General features: G+C 34.4%; 2 protein-coding genes across 2 annotated transcripts; both read right to left on the reverse strand.

Annotated features, from left to right (window-relative positions):
• Nucleotides 1-4,130: 4,130 nt before the first annotated feature.
• LOC122467898 (olfactory receptor 4N2) lies at nucleotides 4,131-5,125 on the reverse strand. Its single transcript, XM_043554473.1, has one exon. It carries the CDS (start codon nucleotides 5,052-5,054, stop codon nucleotides 4,131-4,133), a length of 924 nt encoding a protein of 307 aa, XP_043410408.1. The 5' UTR covers nucleotides 5,055-5,125.
• A 14,235-nt stretch (nucleotides 5,126-19,360) lies between these two features.
• Nucleotides 19,361-20,287, reverse strand: LOC122467899 (olfactory receptor 4N4C). The gene has a single exon (XM_043554474.1). The coding sequence runs from the start codon at nucleotides 20,285-20,287 to the stop codon at nucleotides 19,361-19,363; it is 927 nt and encodes a 308-aa protein (XP_043410409.1).
• Between the last annotated feature and the right edge of the window lie 1,233 nt (nucleotides 20,288-21,520).

Below are 21,520 nucleotides of genomic sequence, written 5' to 3' on the forward strand. Positions count from 1 at the left end.
AATACATTCTGCAAGGCCAGCATTACCCTGATACCAAAACTATACAGAGACACCAAAAGAAGAAAACTACAAGCTGATATCTCTGTTGAACATAGTTGCAAAAAACCTCAACAGAATATTAGAAAACTACATTCAACAATACATTAAAAGTATCATTCAACACAGTCAAGTGGGATTTATTTCAGGAATGAAATGATGGTTCAATATTCACAAATGACTCAACATGATAAACAACATCAATAAAAGGAAGGATTAAAATCATATGATCATCTCAATAGATACAAAAAATATTTAACAAAATTCAACATCCATTCACAATAAAAACTCTCAGCATCATGAGTTTAGAGGGAAGATACCTCAACATAATAAAGGCCATATATGAAAAACCCACAGCTAATATACTCAATGGTGAAAAACAGCTTTTCCTCTAAAATCGGGGACAAGAGAAGGATATACATTATCACCACTTTTATTTAATGTAGTACTGGAAGTCCGAGCCACAGTAATCAGAGAAAAAAAAAAAGCATCTATAAGGAAGAAGTTAAACTTTCACTATTGGCAGATGACATGATACCATATACTATATATACTATATACACTATGGAAAGCCCTCAAGACTCCACCAAAAAAAGTACTAGAATAAATGAATTCAGTGAAACTTCAATATAAAAAATTAATACACAGAAATTCACTGTGCCTCTATACACTAATAACAAAGTAACAGAAAGAGAAATTAAGAAAATAATTCTATTTACATTTTCACCAAAAGGAATAAAATGCCTAGGAATAAACTTAATCAAGGAGGGGAAAGAACTATACTCTGAAAACTATAAAATGCTGATGAAAGAGTTTGAAGATGACACAAACAAATGGAAAGATATACCATACTTATGGATTGGAAGAATTAATGTTGTTAACATGCCCATACTATCCAATACAATCTACAAATTCCATGCAATCCCTATCAAAATACCAACATGATTTTTCATAGAATGAGAACAAATAATACTAAAATTTATATAAAACTACCTAAGAATCCAAATAGCCAAAGCAATCTTGAAAAAGAGGAACAAAGCTGGAGGGATCCCAATCCCAGATTTCAAAATAATATACTACAAAGTGGTTATCAAAACAGTATGGTTGTGCCACAAAAGAGACAAATAGATTAATAGAACAGAATACAGAGCTCATAAATAAAACTGGACTTACATGATCAATTAATCTATGACAACAAAGGGCCAAGAGTATACAGTGGAGAAAAGATAAGTCTCTTCAATATTTACATTTTGCATTTGCTACTTGCAAAAAAAAAAAAAACTAGACCACTTTTTTTACACCATAAACAAAAATAAAATCAAGTGGATTAAAGATCTACATATGAGACTTGAAACCATAAAACTACTAGGAGAGAACATAGGCAGTAATCTATTCCACATTGTCTGTAGCAATGTTTTTCCAGCTATGTCTCCATAAGCCAGGGAAACAAATATAAACTATTTAAACTATTATAAACTATTATAAACAAATAAGTTTTAGCACAGTGAAGGAAACCATCAGCAAAACAAAAAAGCAACTTACTGAATGGAAGAAAGTATTTGCAAATGACATATCTGATAAGAATTAGTATCCAAAATATATAAAGAACTTATTCAACACCAAAAAAACCCCAAATAATCAAATTTAAAAATTGGGAGAGGACTTAAATAGACATTTTTCTAAAGAAGACAGATGGATGACAGACACATGAAGAGATGCTTAATATCACACCAATCACCAAGGAAATCCAAGTAAGAATCACAATGAGATATCACCTCACCCCTGTCAAAATGGCTAGAATGAAAAAGAAAAGAAATACTAAGTTTTAATGAAGAGATAAAGGAACCCTCATGCACTGTTTGTAGGAATGCAAATTGATATCGCTACTATGGAAAACACTACAGAGGTCCTTCAAAAAATTAAAAATAGAATTACCATATGACCCAGTAATTTGACTACTAGGTATTTAACCAAAGAAAGTGAAAACTCTAATTTGAAAAGATACGTGAACCCCTATGTTTATTGCAGCATTATGTATAATAGCCAAGATATGGAAGCAACCGAAGTACCCTTTGATAGATGAATGTATAAAGAAGATGTGGTACACACACACACATTATATATATTTATATATATATATATATATATATATATATATATATATATATAATGTATATGCATATATGTGCATATATAATATGCATATATATATTGCATAATGTATGTATGTGTAACATATACATATGTTATATATATGTAACACTATGAATATAATATATAGTGTGTGTGTATATAATATAGCCATAAAGAAGGATAAGATCTTGCCATTTGTGACAACATAAATGGATCTAGAGTGTATTTTAAGTGAAACAGACTTATTTCACTTAGCATAATACACTCTAGGTCCATCCAGGTCATTGTAAATTGCAAGATTTAATTCTTTTTTATGGTTGAGTAATATTGCATTGTGTGGTGTGTATGTATATGTATGTACACACACACACACACACACACATACATACACACCACATCTTCTTCATCCATTCATCAGCCAGTGGACATTTGGTCTCTTTCCATAATTTAACTATTGATCATGCTGCTATAAACATCAGGTGCATGTATCCCTTTGATATAGTATTTTTGTATTCTTTGGGTAAATAAGCCAGAGAGACAAATACCATATGATTTCACTCATGTGGAATAAACAAAACAAGCAAGTAAAGGGGGGGAGAATGAGAGAGAGGTAAATCAAGAAACAGACTCTTAATTATAGAGAACAAACTGATGGTTACCAAAAGGAAAGTTGGGTTAGAGGGATGGGTTAAATAGATGATGGGGATTAAGGAGCGCACTTGCTGTGATGAGCGCCGGGTGTTATATGGAAGTGTTGAATCACTGTATTGTATATTACACTGCATGTTAACTGGAATTTAAATAAAAACTTAAGAAAAAAAAGGACAAATACAGTATGATTTCACTTGTATGTGGAAACTAAAAACAAATGAATAAACAAAGAAACAAAACACAGAATGACCTATACATATAGAGAACAAACTGATCAGTGGCAGGATGGAGAAAATGGGTGAAAAGGAGTGGGAGATACAGGTTTCCAGCTATGGAATGAAAAGTCAAGGGAATAATAAGTACGGGATAGGGAATATAGTCAACAGTTTGTAATAGTGTTGTGTGGTGACAGTAGCTACACTTGTATTGAGGATGGCATAATATACAGATGTATTGAATCACTATGTTGTACACATAAAACTAATTTAATATTGTGTGTCAACTCTACTCAAGAATTTTATAAATTGTTTTGCCTTCATCTAATTTAGAAAAAAAAGTTGGCAGTTTAATTTTTTTCAAAATATAATCCCTCTTGATAATTTTTCAGCTCTTGATATCTGCACAGAATCTTGAGTTTACAGCCCTAAGACATTTATAAAACTGCATATGAGAAATCATTCTGCTGCTTAAAGCCTTAGAATGGTTTCTTATTATAATTACAAAAAAAATACCAAAAAGAACCTCTTTATATTCACTTCATAGACTCAAGTGTGTTGAACACTACCTCCAACTCTAATCATTTTCACATTCACTTATTATACCTCAATTTGAACTTTGTTGTATTCTTCAAATACACCAAGTTCATTACCTAATCTTCAGGTTTATGTGCTACCTGTTCCCTCTGCCTAGAATGCTCTGCCTCCAGATGTTTGCATGGTTGACCGTTTAGTTCATCTAGTTATTAGCCAAAATGTCACATCCAGAAGAACACCTTGATTAAAGATGGAAAGTGAACTTATAATGTTCACTCCACACTTTCTATTATCTATCAATCCTTTTGCTTTTTTATTTAGTTTCTGTATCTCTTCCTGAAACCATTCTGTTCATGTTTCTATCTTTAATGTCTATTCCACTAGATTGTACCTTAAGGAGAACAGTGACTTTACTTGTTTCATTAATAACTCTTTCTCCTAGTGCCTAAAATAGTACCAACAAAAATGAAAATGCTCAATAAATGCAGTATTTGGAAATGGATAAGTTTACTTTAGAGGAAATTCTCTGGTCTTGATTTTCTTTTCTTTTTCCTTTAATTAGGCTATGTGCTGATTAAACAGCCTCCTCATGGAAGCTTTTACTTCCTGGTTGCGAAGTGTATAAATCACAGGATTCAGCAAAGGAAAGATCACTGTGTGAAAGAGAGAAACCACCTTGTCAGCTGGGAAGGCTCTGAAGGGGCGAGTGTAGATAAAGATGCCAGGCCCAAACATAAGAAATATAACGATGATATGGGTGGTGCATGTGGATACGGCCTTGCTCTTCCCCTCAGAGGAAGATCCATGTACACGACAGAGGATGACTGCATAGGAGGCCAGAAGCCCCAGGAAGCACAGGAGGGTCATCAGGCCACTGTTGAAGACCATTAGAAGCTCCACCACGAAGGTGTCTGTGCAGGCCAGCTTGATGACCTGTGGCACATCACAGAAGAAGTTATCCAGTTGGTTTGGGCCACAGAAGGGCAAGTGGAGGATGAGGGCCACCTGGATAATGGAGTGGACAAAGCCTCCAAGCCACAGGGCCAACAGCAAGGCATAGCAGGCTCTAGGGTTCATGACTGTGGAATAGTGTAAAGGCCGACAGATGGCGATATAGCGGTCAAAGGCCATCACAACAAGGAGTAACCCTTCCCCTCCTCCAAGGAAGTGCAAGAAAAAGAGCTGAGTGATGCAGCCCCTGTAGGAGATTACCTTCTTCTCAGAGAGGAAGTCCACCAGCATCCTGGGAGCCACAATGAAGGAGTAGGATGCATCCAGGAAAGCCAAGTTGCCCAGAAAGAAGTAGAGGGGGGCTGTGAGACCAGGGTCTGATCTGATGGTGAGGATGATGAGGAAATTTCCAGGAAGGATGATGAGATAGAAAATTAAAACTAGGACAAAGACCAGGAGCTGAATATCTCGAGACTGGGTGAGACCAAGAAGGATGAATTCTTTCACCACCGTGCTGTTGTCATTTTCCATCTCCTCTGTCTGCAGTACATCAAGAAGCAGAGTTCATTGTTATTACTGTTTCTTCTATCTAGACCCTCATTCCTGTCCAACTAAAAATATTTGACATATATATCACATTAGCTAAAAACAGGTCTCAGCCCTCTCCAGTATCCTGGGTGGGTAAACTCCAAACCTTTCATTAACTCCAGATTTAAAGCAAGCAAACTAACAAACAAAAATACTGTTCTTATACCACAACTCTTATTCCCATTCAATCATGTGCTTCTATAGAACTGCTCTCCACTTTAAGAATCTGGCATCCTGGGGCACCTGGGTGGTTTAGTTGGTTAAGCATTTGACTCTTGATTTTGGCTCAGGTCCTGATCTCATGGTTACTGTGATGGAGCCCTGTGTCAGGCTCTATGCTGACAGCGGGATACCTGCTTGGGATTCTCTCTCTCCCTGACTCTCTGCCCCTCTCCCCCTCTCTGTCTCTCTATCTCTCTCTCTCTCTGAGTCATTCATTATATTTTAATTTTATTCTTTTCAAATGCTACTTTTTAATATGTATAATATAAATTAGTATCAAGGCATATATGTACTGTATAAATAAATTGCATATACTTAAAGCACATGTTCAAAAAATGTTTTGTTATGGGTATGAAATGATCTAAGATTGAAAATTGCTCATCTACAGAAAAATATAATGTAATATATGCCAGTACTCCCCTATGCTATTTATGCTAAATAGCATAGTTGCTTTAAGTAAGTTCTGTGGAACATGGGGTGCCAAAAATGCTAATGAGTCATTAGTTATAAAGGAAAGACAGAAGAGTGAGGGAAAGAAAGAAGAGAGAAATAGAGAAGCCAAAAAAAAAACCCAAAACAAAACAAAAAACAAAATAGTATGTCTATACAGTGCATTGTTAGGGTACATATTTTAGAAAACATTAAAAATATCTGTTTTAAGTATCTCCAGAGCTGAATAGAGTGGATAATATACAGGTTTCCATGTATTACTTGCAACCACAGGTGGAATTTATGAAAGTCATACTTCGGTATATTGATCAGTATATATACATGATATACATATACACAAACACCACACACACACACACACACACACACACAAAGTGGGACATACACATAATTTTAATAAAAAATTTGTAGACTCTCTAAATTAGCTTCTCTGCTCACCTCTTAACTTTTCAACATTTCAGCAGCCATTTGTCTCAACATTCATTCCATAATTTTCCTATAAAAATACACCAAAGAATGTAAGTCAAAGCCACCCTCTACTTAGGTTTTTTGCATCCCACAAACTCACTCAGAGTGTATTATTTCATGATGTGTGTTTAAATATATCTCTAAGACATCAGAGGATTTCTGAAGGTCTTTGTGATTAAGGGTTATAGGCTCTTCTACTCAGCCTCTTTCCTGTCTTTCACCTCTGTTTTTCAACTATTACCTAAACATATGGTATTACACACTACCTGACATATGTAATTCATTTTTATCCCATAACCTATTTTCGTATATGTGCCTTCTGTACCTGTGATTCTGAAATGGTGGCTGGCATAGATGCAGAGACTATGAGATGAGCATTTTTCTAGGTAAAATAAATTTCTGGACAAAATCTACAAATTACAGCCCTCTTCAGAATAAAAATATCCTATTTTAGCCAATTAGTCGGAAAAGGATCAAAAATCTAAATCCTTACCACCCTATCTCCAATTTTCCTTGCCATTTCAGCTAATACATACGTTCTTCTCACTGTGGCAATGATGATATATTATAGAAGTAGGAAGGCAAGGGAGAAGGGCTGCCCTCATTTTTAAGGTGGAAACCAACTGTGCAGGCCTGGAGCGCCAACAGTGGTCGACCAGCCCCTGGAGCCAGTTGTAGAGACCAAAGGGCCTTAACTTCCCCATCTCTTTGAAACATTTACTCATGCTTCCTTCCTAATGTTCCCTCTATTCTCCTTCTCTCCCCTTTCACTCATCACCAAGTCTTCATTTTCCTAATTTATTTGTATAAATTTGTTTATGGTTTCTTTTCCCCTTTTAATTTATTGAAGTCATTTTCTCCTAATTTTCTTTCCCTATTTACCTGGCTTTCTATAAATCTAACACTGTATCATTTTCTCTTCTTTCTCCCTATCATGTATTCGTGTTCTCTTCTCTCTGAAATTTTTTCACTCTCTCTGCTTGTCCCCTTGTTCACTGTCACTCCACTATATCCCATGCCTCTCTTGCCATTATATCTAAAAACAAGGGGTGCCTGGGTGGCTCAGTCGGTTATGCATCTGACCCTTGATTTCAGCTCAGGCCATCATCTTACAAACCATGTCAGGCTCTGCGCTGACAGCACAGGGTCTGCTTGGGATTATCTCTCTCCTTTCTCTCTCTTTCTCTGCCCCTCCTCCATTGATGTGTACTCTCTCTTTCAAAGTAAACTTTTAAAAAATTAATATTAATCACTTCTTGGCCTTTTGGCTAAGATCAAGTGTAAAAATTAATATAAATATGAAACAAAAACCATATTGTTTCCTTTCAAACAAAACAAGCAATACATATGCTTCCCATCATCTTCCATTCTAAACAGTTGGTCTACAAAATAAAATGTGTAAGTCACTTTTCAGTACTAACCATTTTCTCTTGAATGGTATCCTTACAGTTTACTAAATCTGAACCACTCATTAATACTTCCCATTCCCTCATATATTTTTTTTACTGCATATAAGTGAACTTGATAAAATGAGATGCTTTACCTTTTTGAAAAGTAAATTTCATTAATATCATTCTAATGAATATATTTAACAAAGTTTCCAAAAATTTGAGTGTAATGTCTGTCAGCATATTGATTGAAGCTTATAAATTATTTAAGTATAAATTAACAAGTTCTACATATCCTTAAAAATGTGGATCAAGCTGAAGAACATGATCAAAAATTTAATACTGATGCTAATGATGGACGTATAAAGCACTAAACAAATGTGTTGGTCTTCAGCCAGAAAATTTTCTCATCAATGAAATGAGATGGTTACATTAAAATACTTCTAAATTCCTAGCTTTTTAGGAAATAATAAATAATGTAGAAATATCCTTGGTTTGAAGTCCTTTTATATGATTCTAATACCTTTTTAGAATGAGTAAGTGTTGGCTCAGCAATTCACTAAATGTATTACCCTAGGAAAGTCACCCAGCTTTCAAAAGGCTGAATTTTCATTTATCATATAGAATAATGTGTTGACTCCTGTCTGACAGGGATATAAGGATCAAAGGAGATAATAATAATAATAATAATAATAATAATAATAATAATAATAAACTTATTCCAGTGTGTTTAAACCAAAGCTAACCCTGCAAATCTGTAGATGTTACGAGGTAGCTCTACTGAGTGGACATACTGCCACGAGATCCTTTGTCAATGGCTGCAGGGTAAACCCTGGGTGACAGCTGCAAAAATCTGATTAATAGAAGAAATTGTGGAAGTGCAATAAAGCCTTCGTGTAAGTCATTTGTAGATCAAGCTTTTCTCAGTTTTACAAGCTTTCTCTCAGTTACCCTATGTTGATGAATAATGGAACCACAGACAATAGAAGAAACTCTCAAATATGTTGAGTATGGAAGTTAAGATATCTGCGCTAATCTGAAAAATATAAAATCTGTTAAGTTTTTCCCCTGAAGACTTTAGCCTAACTTTCTGTATCTTCCTTCCTTCCATCTGTTCTTCATAAGGAAAATAAAACACATCAGTCATTTATATGCTCCTTGGTTTTAACATCAAATGTCAATTCGCTGAAAGTCACTGATAATTTCACTTAACTATGACAAGAGAATGAAAGTTTTTGTCCACCATTAAATTCTAAGCATCAAGAGATATGGAAATGTATTAGAGGAGACGGTAGAAAATGCCACTCTGCTGAATTTAGGCCTTTGCCTCTGCTATTCCTACTGAAACTCTGACCTCTGTTCCATTGTATTCCAGGGCAGGAGATGGAGCAGAATAGCTGTAATACCTTCTCTGTTGTTCTTTCCTTCTTGTTTCTTATAAATACAAATACTGCTCCCAGCCCCTGAAATTTGAGTCTCCAAGGGTTTTATGTAATTCTCACAGAGTAGCCATCCTTCCTCTCTTGCTAAAAACATTAACTGACCATTTTTATTGTTCATAAATATTTGTTCTCACATATGGAACACAGCTTTTGAAACCTCCTTTAACTCTTTGTGATGCAATGGAGAAAGTGCTTTGGACACTTGAGACTACGACAACTCTACTGAATATTTCCAGAGGGAGCTATTAGAATGTCAACTAAATCAGGCATGGGGAAATACCAGAGCTCTGTAAGAGGTAAATATTTTTAAATGAATCACATAATGCCACACTGGGTAAATTCTGAATTTTAAAACCAAAATCGTATCAGTGAATGAGATAATAAACCCTATTTGGAAGCGTATTTATTAGGTCAAAAGTAAAGATCAAGAAAAATCAATTTCTATTTTAGAATTCAAAAAAAATGTAAATGAAAGATTAATATGTATACATATACATGATATACACATACACACATACATACATATACATCAAGAAAGCAAGCAAGGCCAGGATGAGAGGGTGAGGAAAGTGAGGTATTTGCCTTAGGCATAAAATTTACCAGGGTACCAAAAACTTTAATAATCAAGATAAGTAATATTTTAGTACAGTATTTTGAAAATAAAAGTTAATGTGAAATTATGAACAGAATAATCACATTTTTTTTTCAACGTTTATTTATTTTTGGGACAGAGAGAGACAGAACATGAACGGGGGAGGGGCAGAGAGAGAGGGAGACACAGAATCGGAAACAGGCTCCAGGCTCTGAGCCATCAGCCCAGAGCCTGACGCGGGGCTTGAACTCACAGACCGCGAGATCGTGACCTGGCTGAAGTCGGACGCTTAACCGACTGCGCCACCCAGGCGCCCCAACACATTTTTTAATAAAGACATAAAAATTACAGATTTTTCCCTTTCCATGAGATTCCAGTATGGCCCAGCATGACATTATTATTGATACTGTCTTTAAAGTTTGGTGTTTATTTTGTTCATGATGGATTTTTATAATTAATTTTGATTTTTTAAAAATATTAATTAAAACATTCTTTATTACGAAGTTGGTAAGTTTTTTGGTTACTTCCTTAGTTTTTGCACTCAAGGCAAGTGCTTTACTCATTCTCTAGCATCGCCATGATCTGACCCTGAAAGCAAACAATGTGGCTAAGTCAGTAATGAGCTTGTAAGATTCAACACATTGCTGTGATGAAGACATAAGCAGAGAGAATATTAATGCTCATGAAGACTTTGAAGGCATAATTCTTCTTAGAGAAAAGAACTGTTTGGTGTAAGATAGACAATTTCCTCAAGGGAAAGTGACTTCCCAAATAGGATGTGAAAAGATCTATCATGATCTCAGTATTTCTTGTTTATTCACTTTTACTCTGCTCGGCAAAAACAAAAATCAGTAACTTTTTTTTTCCATTGAAGATTATTAAAGTAAAAAATTAAGGGTCAGAGCAATTAAATGAAGCTTAATTTTCTTTTTTTTATATCTGATTTTTTTATTGTTTTGCTTTAAAGGGAAATCTGAGTTTATGAGTAACTTTACAATTGAAAAAATGAATATACTCTTTGTAAACTAAATATAATTCATAATCAGATATGTATTTGTCCTAATCTATTTGCAGCTCAAAAACACAGTGTGAAAAGTAGAAAAAGGAAAAAAGAGAAAGAGATAAAGAGAAATTTAGAATGATCAAAATATAGGACAGGAAAATAAAGTAGACATAAATGTAAAGATAATTATATATATAATTGTATAGTAACAGCCCCATCTTGGAAAAAGTTAGAGTCGTGCCACAAAAGACTTAAAAAGGTGATATTTTTCAGGGCACCTGAGTGGCTCAGTTGGTTAAGTGTCCCACCTCAGCTCAGGTCTTGATCTCATGGTTCCTGAGTTTGAACCCTACTTTGGGCTTTGTGCTGACAGTTCAGAGCCTGAACCTGCTTTGGATTCTGTGTGCCCCTCTCTGCCCCTCCCCTGCTCATGTGCACACGAGCTTGTGCCCGCATTCGTTCGTTCTCTCTCTCTCTCAAAAATAAACATTAAAAACAATCATATACATGAAAATAGCCCATTATAGTGAAAAGATTGACAGGCAGAAAGCAAAAGCTAAGGACATAATCCTGGCTCTAATCTATAAATGTTCAATGACTTTGGAAAATAACACCGCTTTTCTCAGACTGTTTTTCCACCTAAAATGGGGCATTTTTTTATATTAAGATACTGAACTATTTATCTCTATTGCTGAGTTTTTTGACACTCCCTTAGATTCTGCACCAAATTCAAAAATCACTTACTGTCTACCATGAGCCAGGTAGTATTTTAAGTGTCAGCAATGCAGTATGGACAAGACCAACAACAACTCTGTTCTTTGGAATTTTACATTCTAATGCAGGGAGACAGACAATAAACAAGCAGAAAAGAAAACATCAGATAGTAATGAGTGTTATAATGAAGATATAACAGTGTGTTGGAGAAAAAGACTGCTATTTTAGATGGAGTGGTGGTCAGGGAAGGTCTTTCTGAGGCAGTTTCAAAAGAGTGAGTTCTGAATGTCTAAAAGAAGCCATTCTAGAAAGAAGCCACCAAAAAGAAAGATCTGGGAACACCTGTGTGGCTCAGTGGGTTAAGCATCTGACTCTTGATTTCTGCTCAGGTCTCATGATTCGTGGGTTCAAGCCTCACATAGGGCTCCTCTCTGATGGTGTGGAGCCTACTGGGATTCTCTCTTATTGCCTCTTTCTCTGCCCTTCCCCCACTCATGCTGTCTCGCTCAAAATAAACAAATACACGGAAAGGAAAGGAAAGGGAAAAGGGAAGGGAAAAGGAAAGGGAAAAGGGAAGGGAAAAGGGAAGGGAAAAGGGGAGGGAAGAAAAGAGAAAAGAGAAAAAAGAGAAAAGAGAAGAAAAGAAAAGATCTGGTGTGCTGAGGAATAGAAAACAGGCCAGGATGCCAAGATAGTGAAAAAATTATACACAAAGATGATTCCTTCCCATCTTTGTCCCCTATCTATATTCCCCCCCAACACACAATTCAGAGTAGGAAATAGCTATTATTCTCTCTGTATCTTCCCCAAACCATTATGCATAAATAAGCAAATGGATTGTATATTATTTTCTCCCTATTAATAAACAAATGTGATAAACATCCCATATATAAAACATAAAAACATCCCATGTATAAAACATAAAAACATCCCATATATAAAAATTATATATTTATATATGTTATTTATATAATGTATAAAATTATATATATAATGTAAGTATATAATATATATCATGTATAATATAAGTTCTAGAATTTTTAAGCTTATACACGTTGAAAATTGTGGAAAATACATTTCAAAATATTATATATATTCTCTGACCTTTTTCCTATTGTGTGTATTTCTCATCGATTCCTTTCTACCACAGTCATGTTTTAAATTATTATTAACATAATCACATAATATAAAACTCTATATTATCTCCTATTTCAAAATTTCCAATTCTGCTTTTTGCAGTAAAAAAAATAATGTATTCTATTACTCATTCTCTTATCAACCATTATTGAAAGTCTACCAGAGTGAGTCATTGTGCCAAGAGATGAAATACAAAAATTAATAAGACAAACATTAACTTCAAGGCAAGCAGAAAATTGTGAATAATATACATAACATTTAAATAATCTTGAGATGTTTTATAACATAACTGTACTTAGAGTATCACAAGAGCAAACAGAAGTGAACACAACGTGGAGCATTAGAAATGTTTCAAGAAGGAAGAAACATTATGGCTGAGTCTTGATTGAACTATTCACCAGAAAGTGGGAAAAGGAGAAGACAGAATGTGCAAAGGCATCAAAGAATCAAAACTGTGTATGTGCAGAAATATAGTAAGAGATAAGATTGGAAAAACAAGGTAATTGCTTAGAGTGATTATATTTGATTAAGTTTACAATTGAGCAAAAGGAAATTCAGGAAATACCCAAGAGGCTGCTGTTTTACCCTGTATGTAAAAAATATATCTAGCTGACTTGAGGAAATTTACAACTTCTCAGTATGTTGTTTATATGTATTCTGTAGCTACATTGATCAGACTAAGTTCATTTTTCAAAAGTATACTCTTAAATTTAAAATTTAGAACTCAGTAGGGTGCCTAGGGGGCTCAGCTGGTTAAGCCAACGACTTTAGCTCAGGTCGTGATCTCACTGTTCGTGGGTTCAAGCCCCGCATCAGTATCTGTGCTGAGAGCTCAGAGCCTGGAGCCTGTTTCTATGTCTCCCTCTGTGTCTGCCTCTCTCTTGCTCACACTCTCTTTCTCAACAAAATAATAAATGTTAAAAAAATTTTAAACAAAATAAAATTCAGAACTTATTATGGCATTCAACATGGCAGGTCTTAATCCAACAGATTTTATTCTAGGATATAAAGCAAATTTCAACACATTTTTAAATTGAAATCATATTAAATATAATCTTGGACCACAATGAAACTAAACTAGAAATGTATCAGGCTCATTCCCAAATATTCAGGGTAAAAATATACTCTAAATAACCCATGAGTAAGAAAGTCAAACTGGACATTAGAAAGTATTTTTAATTCAATGAAAATGAAAACACAACATATAAACGTATGCAAAATATAAAGCAGTGCTTAGAAATGTGTAGAATCAACTGAATATATTTAAAGGGTTTATAACAAAGGGTTTGAATCAATAGTCTAATCTTCACCTTTAGAAAAAGAATAGGAAATGAAATCCAAACAAGGAAGAAGGAATGCAATAACATAGACATGAGAAGAAATATAAGAAATTGAGAAAAATAATAGAGAAAAATAAATAAAACCAGAAGCTAGCTTTTATAAAGAACAACCAAATTGATAAAACTTTAGTCAGAATAGTCAAGAAAAAGAAAGAAATTACAAAAATATCAATATCAGGAATTAAAGAGGGACAATCAATGTAGATATGATAAAAATTAAAAATATTAAGGAAACATTATGAGCAATTTATGCCAATGGATTTAATAACCAGTTCAATGCACAAAATTCTAAAGGCCTAACTACTAAAGTTAAAGGCCTAACTACTAAAACTACTAACTATTTCGAGAAGAAATAGACTGAATAGCTATGTATCTATTAAAGAAATTCAGCTTGTACTTAAAAATCTTCCCATGAAGAAAACTTCAGACCCAGATGCCTCCTCTAATGAAATCCACCATCTATTGAAGAAATAATACTGATTCTACACAAACTCTTTTAAAAAAAACCAGAGTATGAAAAGGAAAGTATTTTCTAATATCCTCTAATTTCTTCTTGTACACATTGGGTTATTTATAAGTGTCTGCGTCTTAATTCAGAAATGTACATAGTTTTTTCTTAATTATTTCTAATTCAATTCCAGTGTGGTCAGAGAATACATTTTGTATGCAATATAATGAGTTTTTTTATAGGCCAGCATATGGTCTACTTGGCAAATGCCTCATGAAAAGAATGTGTATTCCTCATTGTTGGGTGCAATACTCTATAAACAGCAACTAGGTTAAGTTTGTCTCTAGCGTTCAATTCTTGTATACCCCTACTGATTTTTTATCAGATGTTCTATCAACTTTCAAAGACAGTTATTAAAATCTCAATCTATGCCTTTGGGTTCTCCATTTATTTATTTATATATGTCTGTATTAGTGCATACATTTTTAAGTTCTATTGCTAGAGGAATCACATTATGATTGTTATGTCTTGATGAATTGAAATTTTTATTGCTATGAAATTCTTTTATAAATACCTAATAATACCTCTGGGTCCTTGAAGTTTACTTTGTTATTAATACAGCTATACCATGAAGTGATTAAGGTTTGCAGGGTGTATTAGGGTTTTACAGACAAGCAGAATAGTAGGATACATAGATACATATTAGAGAGAGAGGTTTATTATAATGAATTGGTTCATGTGACTATGGAACTGGAGAAGTCCTACAATCTGTCCTCTCCTAAATGAAGACCCAGGAAAGCCAGAGGTGTCATTTAGTCCAAGTTCAAAGGCCTGAGAACCAGGAGAGCTGATGGTATAAATTCCAGTCCAAGGACTAAAAGAGATGAAATGAAATATCCCAGCTCAATCAGTGAAGAAAGAAATAAGAAGCAAATTCCTCCTTCTGCCTTTTTTTCTATTCAGGCCCTCAATAGATTAAATGATGCCCACCCACATTGGGAAGGGCAATCTACTTTACTGAGTCCACCAATTCAAATACTCATACTAACTAAGCTCATACTAACACTCTCACAGACACACCAGCAATAATATTTAATCTGGGGACCCCACAGCCAGTTGATATATAAAATTAAACATCACATATGGCATATCATTCTCCACCCTTATACTTAAAATATATCTGGGTCTTTATATTTAAGAACTGATATCTTACAAACAGTATATACTTGAATCTTGCTCTTTTTTTAACTGGCATGTTTGGTCCATTTATATTTAATATTGTTGATCTTTGAGTTCATTGGTACTTGTTTTCTGTTTGCCCCATTCCTCTTCATTCCTTTGCACTTCCTTCCTTCCTTCTTTTGTAGTGAATGTTTTTTATATTCCATTTTCTTTCCTGTAAAGGTTATCTAATTAAATCTCTTTGTATTATTTTTAAATATGTGGATGCTCTAGTGATTACAATATTCATCTATAGCTTACCAGTCACTTCAAATTATTATTCAAGGATACTTCATGAAGAGTATAAGTAATTTACAAAAACATATATAAATCTTTTATCTTTCCTTAGGTCCTCTGTGCTATTGTTATCATATATTTTACTTCTAAGTAAGTTATAAGCCCCATAGTACTTTATTATTTTAAAGCAGTTAATTATAAAGTAAATAATACAAAGTAAAAATACTCCTTGCCATATTTATACACCTTTTTTTTTTTTACCATTTCCAGATCTTTTTATTCCTCATTAATTCCAGTTTCCATCTGACATGTTTTCCTGTTAACATGAAGAATTTTCCTTTAATATGACTTTCTGTGTGGGTCTACTGCCAACACATTCTCTCTCAGCTTTTATGAATATTAAATGCCTGTTACACTTTTCTTTTTGAGGTTTATTTTCATTAGATATGGAATTCTAGCTTAACTGTTTTTCTTTGAGAACTTTAAAAATCCCATTTCACTGACATGGTGTCCATGGTTTCTGATAAAAGGTCAACCACCATTCTTGTCGCTCCCCTGAAGTGTCTTTTTTCCTCTGTTGCTTTTAAAATGTTCTTTTCATATTCGGTTAGCATCTGTTACACTGTGGTCTTATTTGTATTTATATTGCTTGGATTTTGCCAAGTTTCTTGGATATGAATTCTTGGAAGTTACTTCTTTTCCTGTCCCATTCTCTCTCTCCTCATCTGGAATCCCAATTACACATATATTTTACTATTTGTTATTGTCCCCATAGTATATTAACACTATTAATACTTTTAGTCTTTTATTTCTCTACTTCAGTTTGGGTTGTTTCTAAAAACCTATCCTAACAATCATTAGCCATTTTGTCTGCATTGTCCACAATGCTGTTCATTCAGCTTATCTAAGGAATTTCTTTTAATTTCAAATATTGTTGATTTCAGTTCTAGCATATCCATTTACATTTAGAATTTACATTTCTCTCCTAAAATCCTCATCTAGTTATCCATTTATTACTTATTTGACATAATAGTTTTTTCTAAAGTTTTTGTCTGATAATTACATCATGTGGTTTTATATATCAATATTTTTCTATTAGACATACTCTTCCCTATTTTCGTGGCATAGCTCCTAATTTTTAAATGGTAGTCCCAAAACTTCCTGTAAAAATTCAATGGAAGATGAAGAGTATTTAATATTATTTTGCTTAGTTCTTTAGAAACTTCAATCCTTTTCCTCTGTCCACAAGTTAGAATGAGGATATGATCATTCATATTCTTTCAAAGGTCTAGTCGAGCTAAGACTTGGAATCATCTTTAATTAAACTAAATTCAGCTCAAATTAGTTTTACCTCCAACATCTGCCAACTGCCACCAAGATCTTTTATCCTGGTGATACTTGGAGCTGGGAGGAGTTTGAGCCACAATTCAGATATTTTTGTTTCCTTTAGGATTCAACTCTATAGACACCCAAGCACTACAATAATAGCTAAAAATGTTCAAATCCCCTATAATTTTTATTTCTTCCTCCACTGCCCCTTTTCTGAGCAAATTACTGGTATAGGTGTCAGTGGGGGTAGTGGGAGAAATTTATAAAAGTAAGCTATTTATTTTTGTGTTTGGGGCTTTTTCAGCTTCTAGTCTGTCAATAGCTTAGAGCTTTTTACTCATCTCTATCAAATATCTCAATCTATGGCATGATCACTCCTCCATGTGTCCATATCCAGACCAGGTACTTGCCCACAAATATGAAAGCTGCCATAGCTCTCTGCTTGTCTTAGATGGACTTTGTCCCTTTCTGGATCTCTGTAATAAGGTTTCCTTGCTTCATCCACTCTTTTTTTAGCCTCAGAGAAAAGTATAATTTTATTTCTGCACTTTTCTTTTTGTTGATAGTACATGAGCAACATTCTTCTACAAGCTAACCAGAATCAGTAGTCTGTATTCTCATCATTTGTTTTTGAGAATAAAATTATGTTGATAAGCTTTTCCATTTTTTCCTTTGTTAACTTTGTTGGTTTCAATTGCCCATTTCTAGTTTCCTTCTGGGTATGATCTATTTCACATTCATTTATTGAAATTCCTTATGTATTAGTGAATTAATCTTTTATCATTTTTATTAATTTTTAGTTAACAGCTTTTTTATTTTAATTTTTATGCATAGGTACTCCCTTGTACAATCCTGGGATAGGGAGGAAACACTCAATTCAATGTTCATGCAAGCCTCTATAATTGTTGAGAAAATAATCTGCCCATATATATGTGGTAAATGGATTTTCATCAGTTTTTTTTAACTTTTGCCTACACATACATATTTTTTACTATGTAAAATATAATTTTTTCTTTCCATTTACTATTTTTATATCCTACTTCAGTGGCCTTTCACACTTCCAAGACTGTAATACTATTATCCTACATTTTACCATTTTTGGCATTGTTTTATTGTTTTCTTATAAAGCTGAGAACATATAAACAGGTTCTTCTAGAACCTTTGTATCTAGGGTTCCAAATTCTGACTATCAAATGTACTTATGTAAAACTTGAACTTAGAAAAAATTAATTGGAGAGGTGATAACATTAAAGGTATTCTGTATCATCCTCCTGTTCCCAGACCATGGCTAATTTAGATATAGTCCTTCAGTCAAGAATTGGCAAAATAGCTTCTTGGTTCCCCATCTCCTGATTATTGTAGGGATAGATCACTTGGCAGGTTAGTTTTTTACTGTTTTTCTGGCAATCATGTCTGGATTCCCAGCATAGAAAATAGTATTCTATCCCTTCAAAGATTTTGCAAGTACCTAATTTCCCACATTAAACCTATTGCATTTAAAATAATAAAGTAATTTATGTAATCTCCAACAGATCTATAGTAGCAAATAATTATCATTATCATAATGAGTAAAATCAACTGAGGGCAAGGTTTAACATAAAGGGAGGATTTGTAAAAACCCATTAGTAATAATCACGAAGCTCTGAAAAAGTCAGATGAAATAATTTCATGACATTTTTCTATGAAACCAATTACCTTCCTTTCATACCCATTAAGCAAATGGGGGGGGGGTAAAGTAAACAAATATATATATTAGAGAGAATCATATATAGAGAAAGAGGACAGGGGGGGAGAGAGAGATTTTTTTCAAAACAAGTCTGCAGAATAGCATTTAGCTCTTAATGGAGTTTTGCAACTTATTGATCTCTGCCCAGAATCCTGATGTTGCTCTAAACCACAGAAGAAACAACTGTGGATGAGTGACTCTCTTGCTTAAAATGTTAACATGTATTTTTTACAGTATTTAGAATAAAATAAAATTCCTTATTTCAGCCTAATAGACCTTAGTGATTTGACCCTTACAGTCACATAAAATTTAACCCTTAAATCTCTCATAAGTATTCATCATGTTCCAACCATTCAGGTGTTTGTTTTATATTCTTTAGGCATACCAAGCTTATTCCCTAATTATGTATAACTCTCCCTCATTGCCCACAATAGTACCTGACAAATGGGAGGTACTCAGTAAAATAGTATTTGTTAATGAATGTATGATTTATAGCAAGAATTCCCTCTTCTTGACTTTTTATAAAATCTATTCAGCAGACAACATGCCGACTCAGTAACCTCCTCATGGAGGATTTCACTTCCTGGTTGCGAAGGGTATAAATCACAGGATTCATCAATGGAAAGATCACTGTGTGGAAGAAGGAAACTACCTTGTCCAGTGGTAAGGCCCTGAAGGGGCGAGTATAGATGAAGATGGCAGGTCCAAACATGAGAAGTATAATAATGATATGAGTGGTGCATGTGGACAGTGCTTTGCTCTTCCCTTCACAAGCAGACCCATGTACATGGCAAAGGATGACTGCATAGGAAGACAAAAGCCCCAGGAAGCACAGGAGGGTGAGCAGGCCACTGTTGAAGACCATTAGAAGCTCCACCACGAAGGTGTCTGTGCAGGCCAGCTTGATGACCTGTGGCACATCACAGAAGAAGTTATCCAGTTGGTTTGGGCCACAGAAGGGCAAGTGGAGGATGAGGGCCACCTGGATAATGGAGTGGACAAAGCCTCCAAGCCACAGGGCCAACAGCAAGGCATAGCAGGCTCTAGGGTTCATGACTGTGGAATAGTGTAAAGGCCGACAGATGGCGATATAGCGGTCAAAGGCCATCACAACAAGGAGTAACCCTTCCCCTCCTCCAAGGAAGTGCAAGAAAAAGAGCTGAGTGATGCAGCCCCTGTAGGAGATTACCTTCTTCTCAGAGAGGAAGTCCACCAGCATCCTGGGAGCCACAATGAAGGAGTAGGATGCATCCAGGAAAGCCAAGTTGCCCAGAAAGAAGTAGAGGGGGGCTGTGAGACCAGGGTCTGATCTGATGGTGAAAATGATGAGGAAATTTCCAGGAAGGATAATGAGATAGAAAATTAAGATCAGCACAAAGACCAGGAGCTGAACATTTTGGGACTGGGTGAGACCAAGAAGGATGAATTCTTTCACCATCGTGCCATTTTCTAGCTCCATCTTTTCTGCCTATAGAACATCAAGGAATAGTTTATTTTCATCTCTTGCAACTAGATCATAGTTCTTTTCAAACTAAAAGTTATGCCACATCTGTCACTCCATCACCGTCCCACAACCTAAGAAATCTTTTCTACCCTTTATTCTTCTACATTTCGTATCTGCCAACACCCTGATCTTAAAGCCACACTCTCTGCTTCTTCAGTCCTGTGCTATTAACTATTCTCTCACGTGGGACTCTGCAATGGACTAGTTTATGATTTGCATGAGACATAAGAAAATGTTTCTGACTGAGAAAAAACTTAACCCCAGTTATCAAGTTCTTCAAGTTTTTATTTGCATGAGGGTTAAGGTAGGGATTGACAGCAAACAGGAATGACAGTTTTTTAAGGTGACAAAAATGTTCCATATCTTGACTGTAATGATTACCAGTGTCTGTTCTTTTGCAAAAAAGTACTAAACTATACAGAAATTGGTACATTTACTTTATGTAAATTATACCTTAGGAATGCTGACTTAAAAAGCTAACAAAAAACTGTTTACTTGAAATATGTCCTTCTCCTTTATAGAATATCAACCCATCAACCTGGTCTAAAATTTTAAAAATCCTGGTAATTCTGGAGAAATTAAGATCTGAGGCTTATCTGTAATAGTGGCATCTAAATTAGGAATGTGGTCACCCAACACACATTATAATTTATTGGTATGAAAACAATAATGGTAGAATTTCTATATATATATTATCATATCAAATTCTTTGATGTTCTACTTTTAAAAGTGTTATAGTTTATATAGAATCATGATATAATTGAATATAAAATATACAAATAAAATATAGATGTTGCTTGCGCATGTTCAAAATGGTTTTTTATTGAAATGAAAAATTTTAAAAGCTTGAAGATATTTGAACAAGAACAAACTACTGGTGATTTAAAACAATATTTCACATGCTTTCAGTTACATGGCACACTTGTTTTTAAATTGTTGTGAAATATAGAGTGTAGAGAAGAGGGCAAGAAGGGTCCACTAAGTATATGTAAGAGGGGAGAGAATGAAAGAGAGAAAAAAAGAAAAGCAATAAAGTCCCAAGTCAAGAAACCAAAGGAGATTTTTACAATGGCACATCTATTCAAAACATCAAAATACCTGCATTTTGTATGTCTAAACCTAAATAGATTAATTAGTAACTGATATTTCCATGTATAGTCTAAGTTGGGAATTATGAAATAGGTACTT

This window comes from Prionailurus bengalensis, chromosome B3, assembly GCF_016509475.1.
Source record: "Prionailurus bengalensis isolate Pbe53 chromosome B3, Fcat_Pben_1.1_paternal_pri, whole genome shotgun sequence".
In the NCBI taxonomy this organism is placed as follows: Eukaryota; Metazoa; Chordata; class Mammalia; order Carnivora; family Felidae; genus Prionailurus; species Prionailurus bengalensis.

What these genes read in the sequence shown, in the direction of transcription:
- LOC122467899 (XM_043554474.1), bottom strand. Translation starts at nt 20,287, where the DNA reads ATGGAGCTAGAAAATGGCACGATGGTGAAAGAATTCATCCTTCTTGGT.
- LOC122467898 (XM_043554473.1), bottom strand. Translation starts at nt 5,054, where the DNA reads ATGGAAAATGACAACAGCACGGTGGTGAAAGAATTCATCCTTCTTGGT.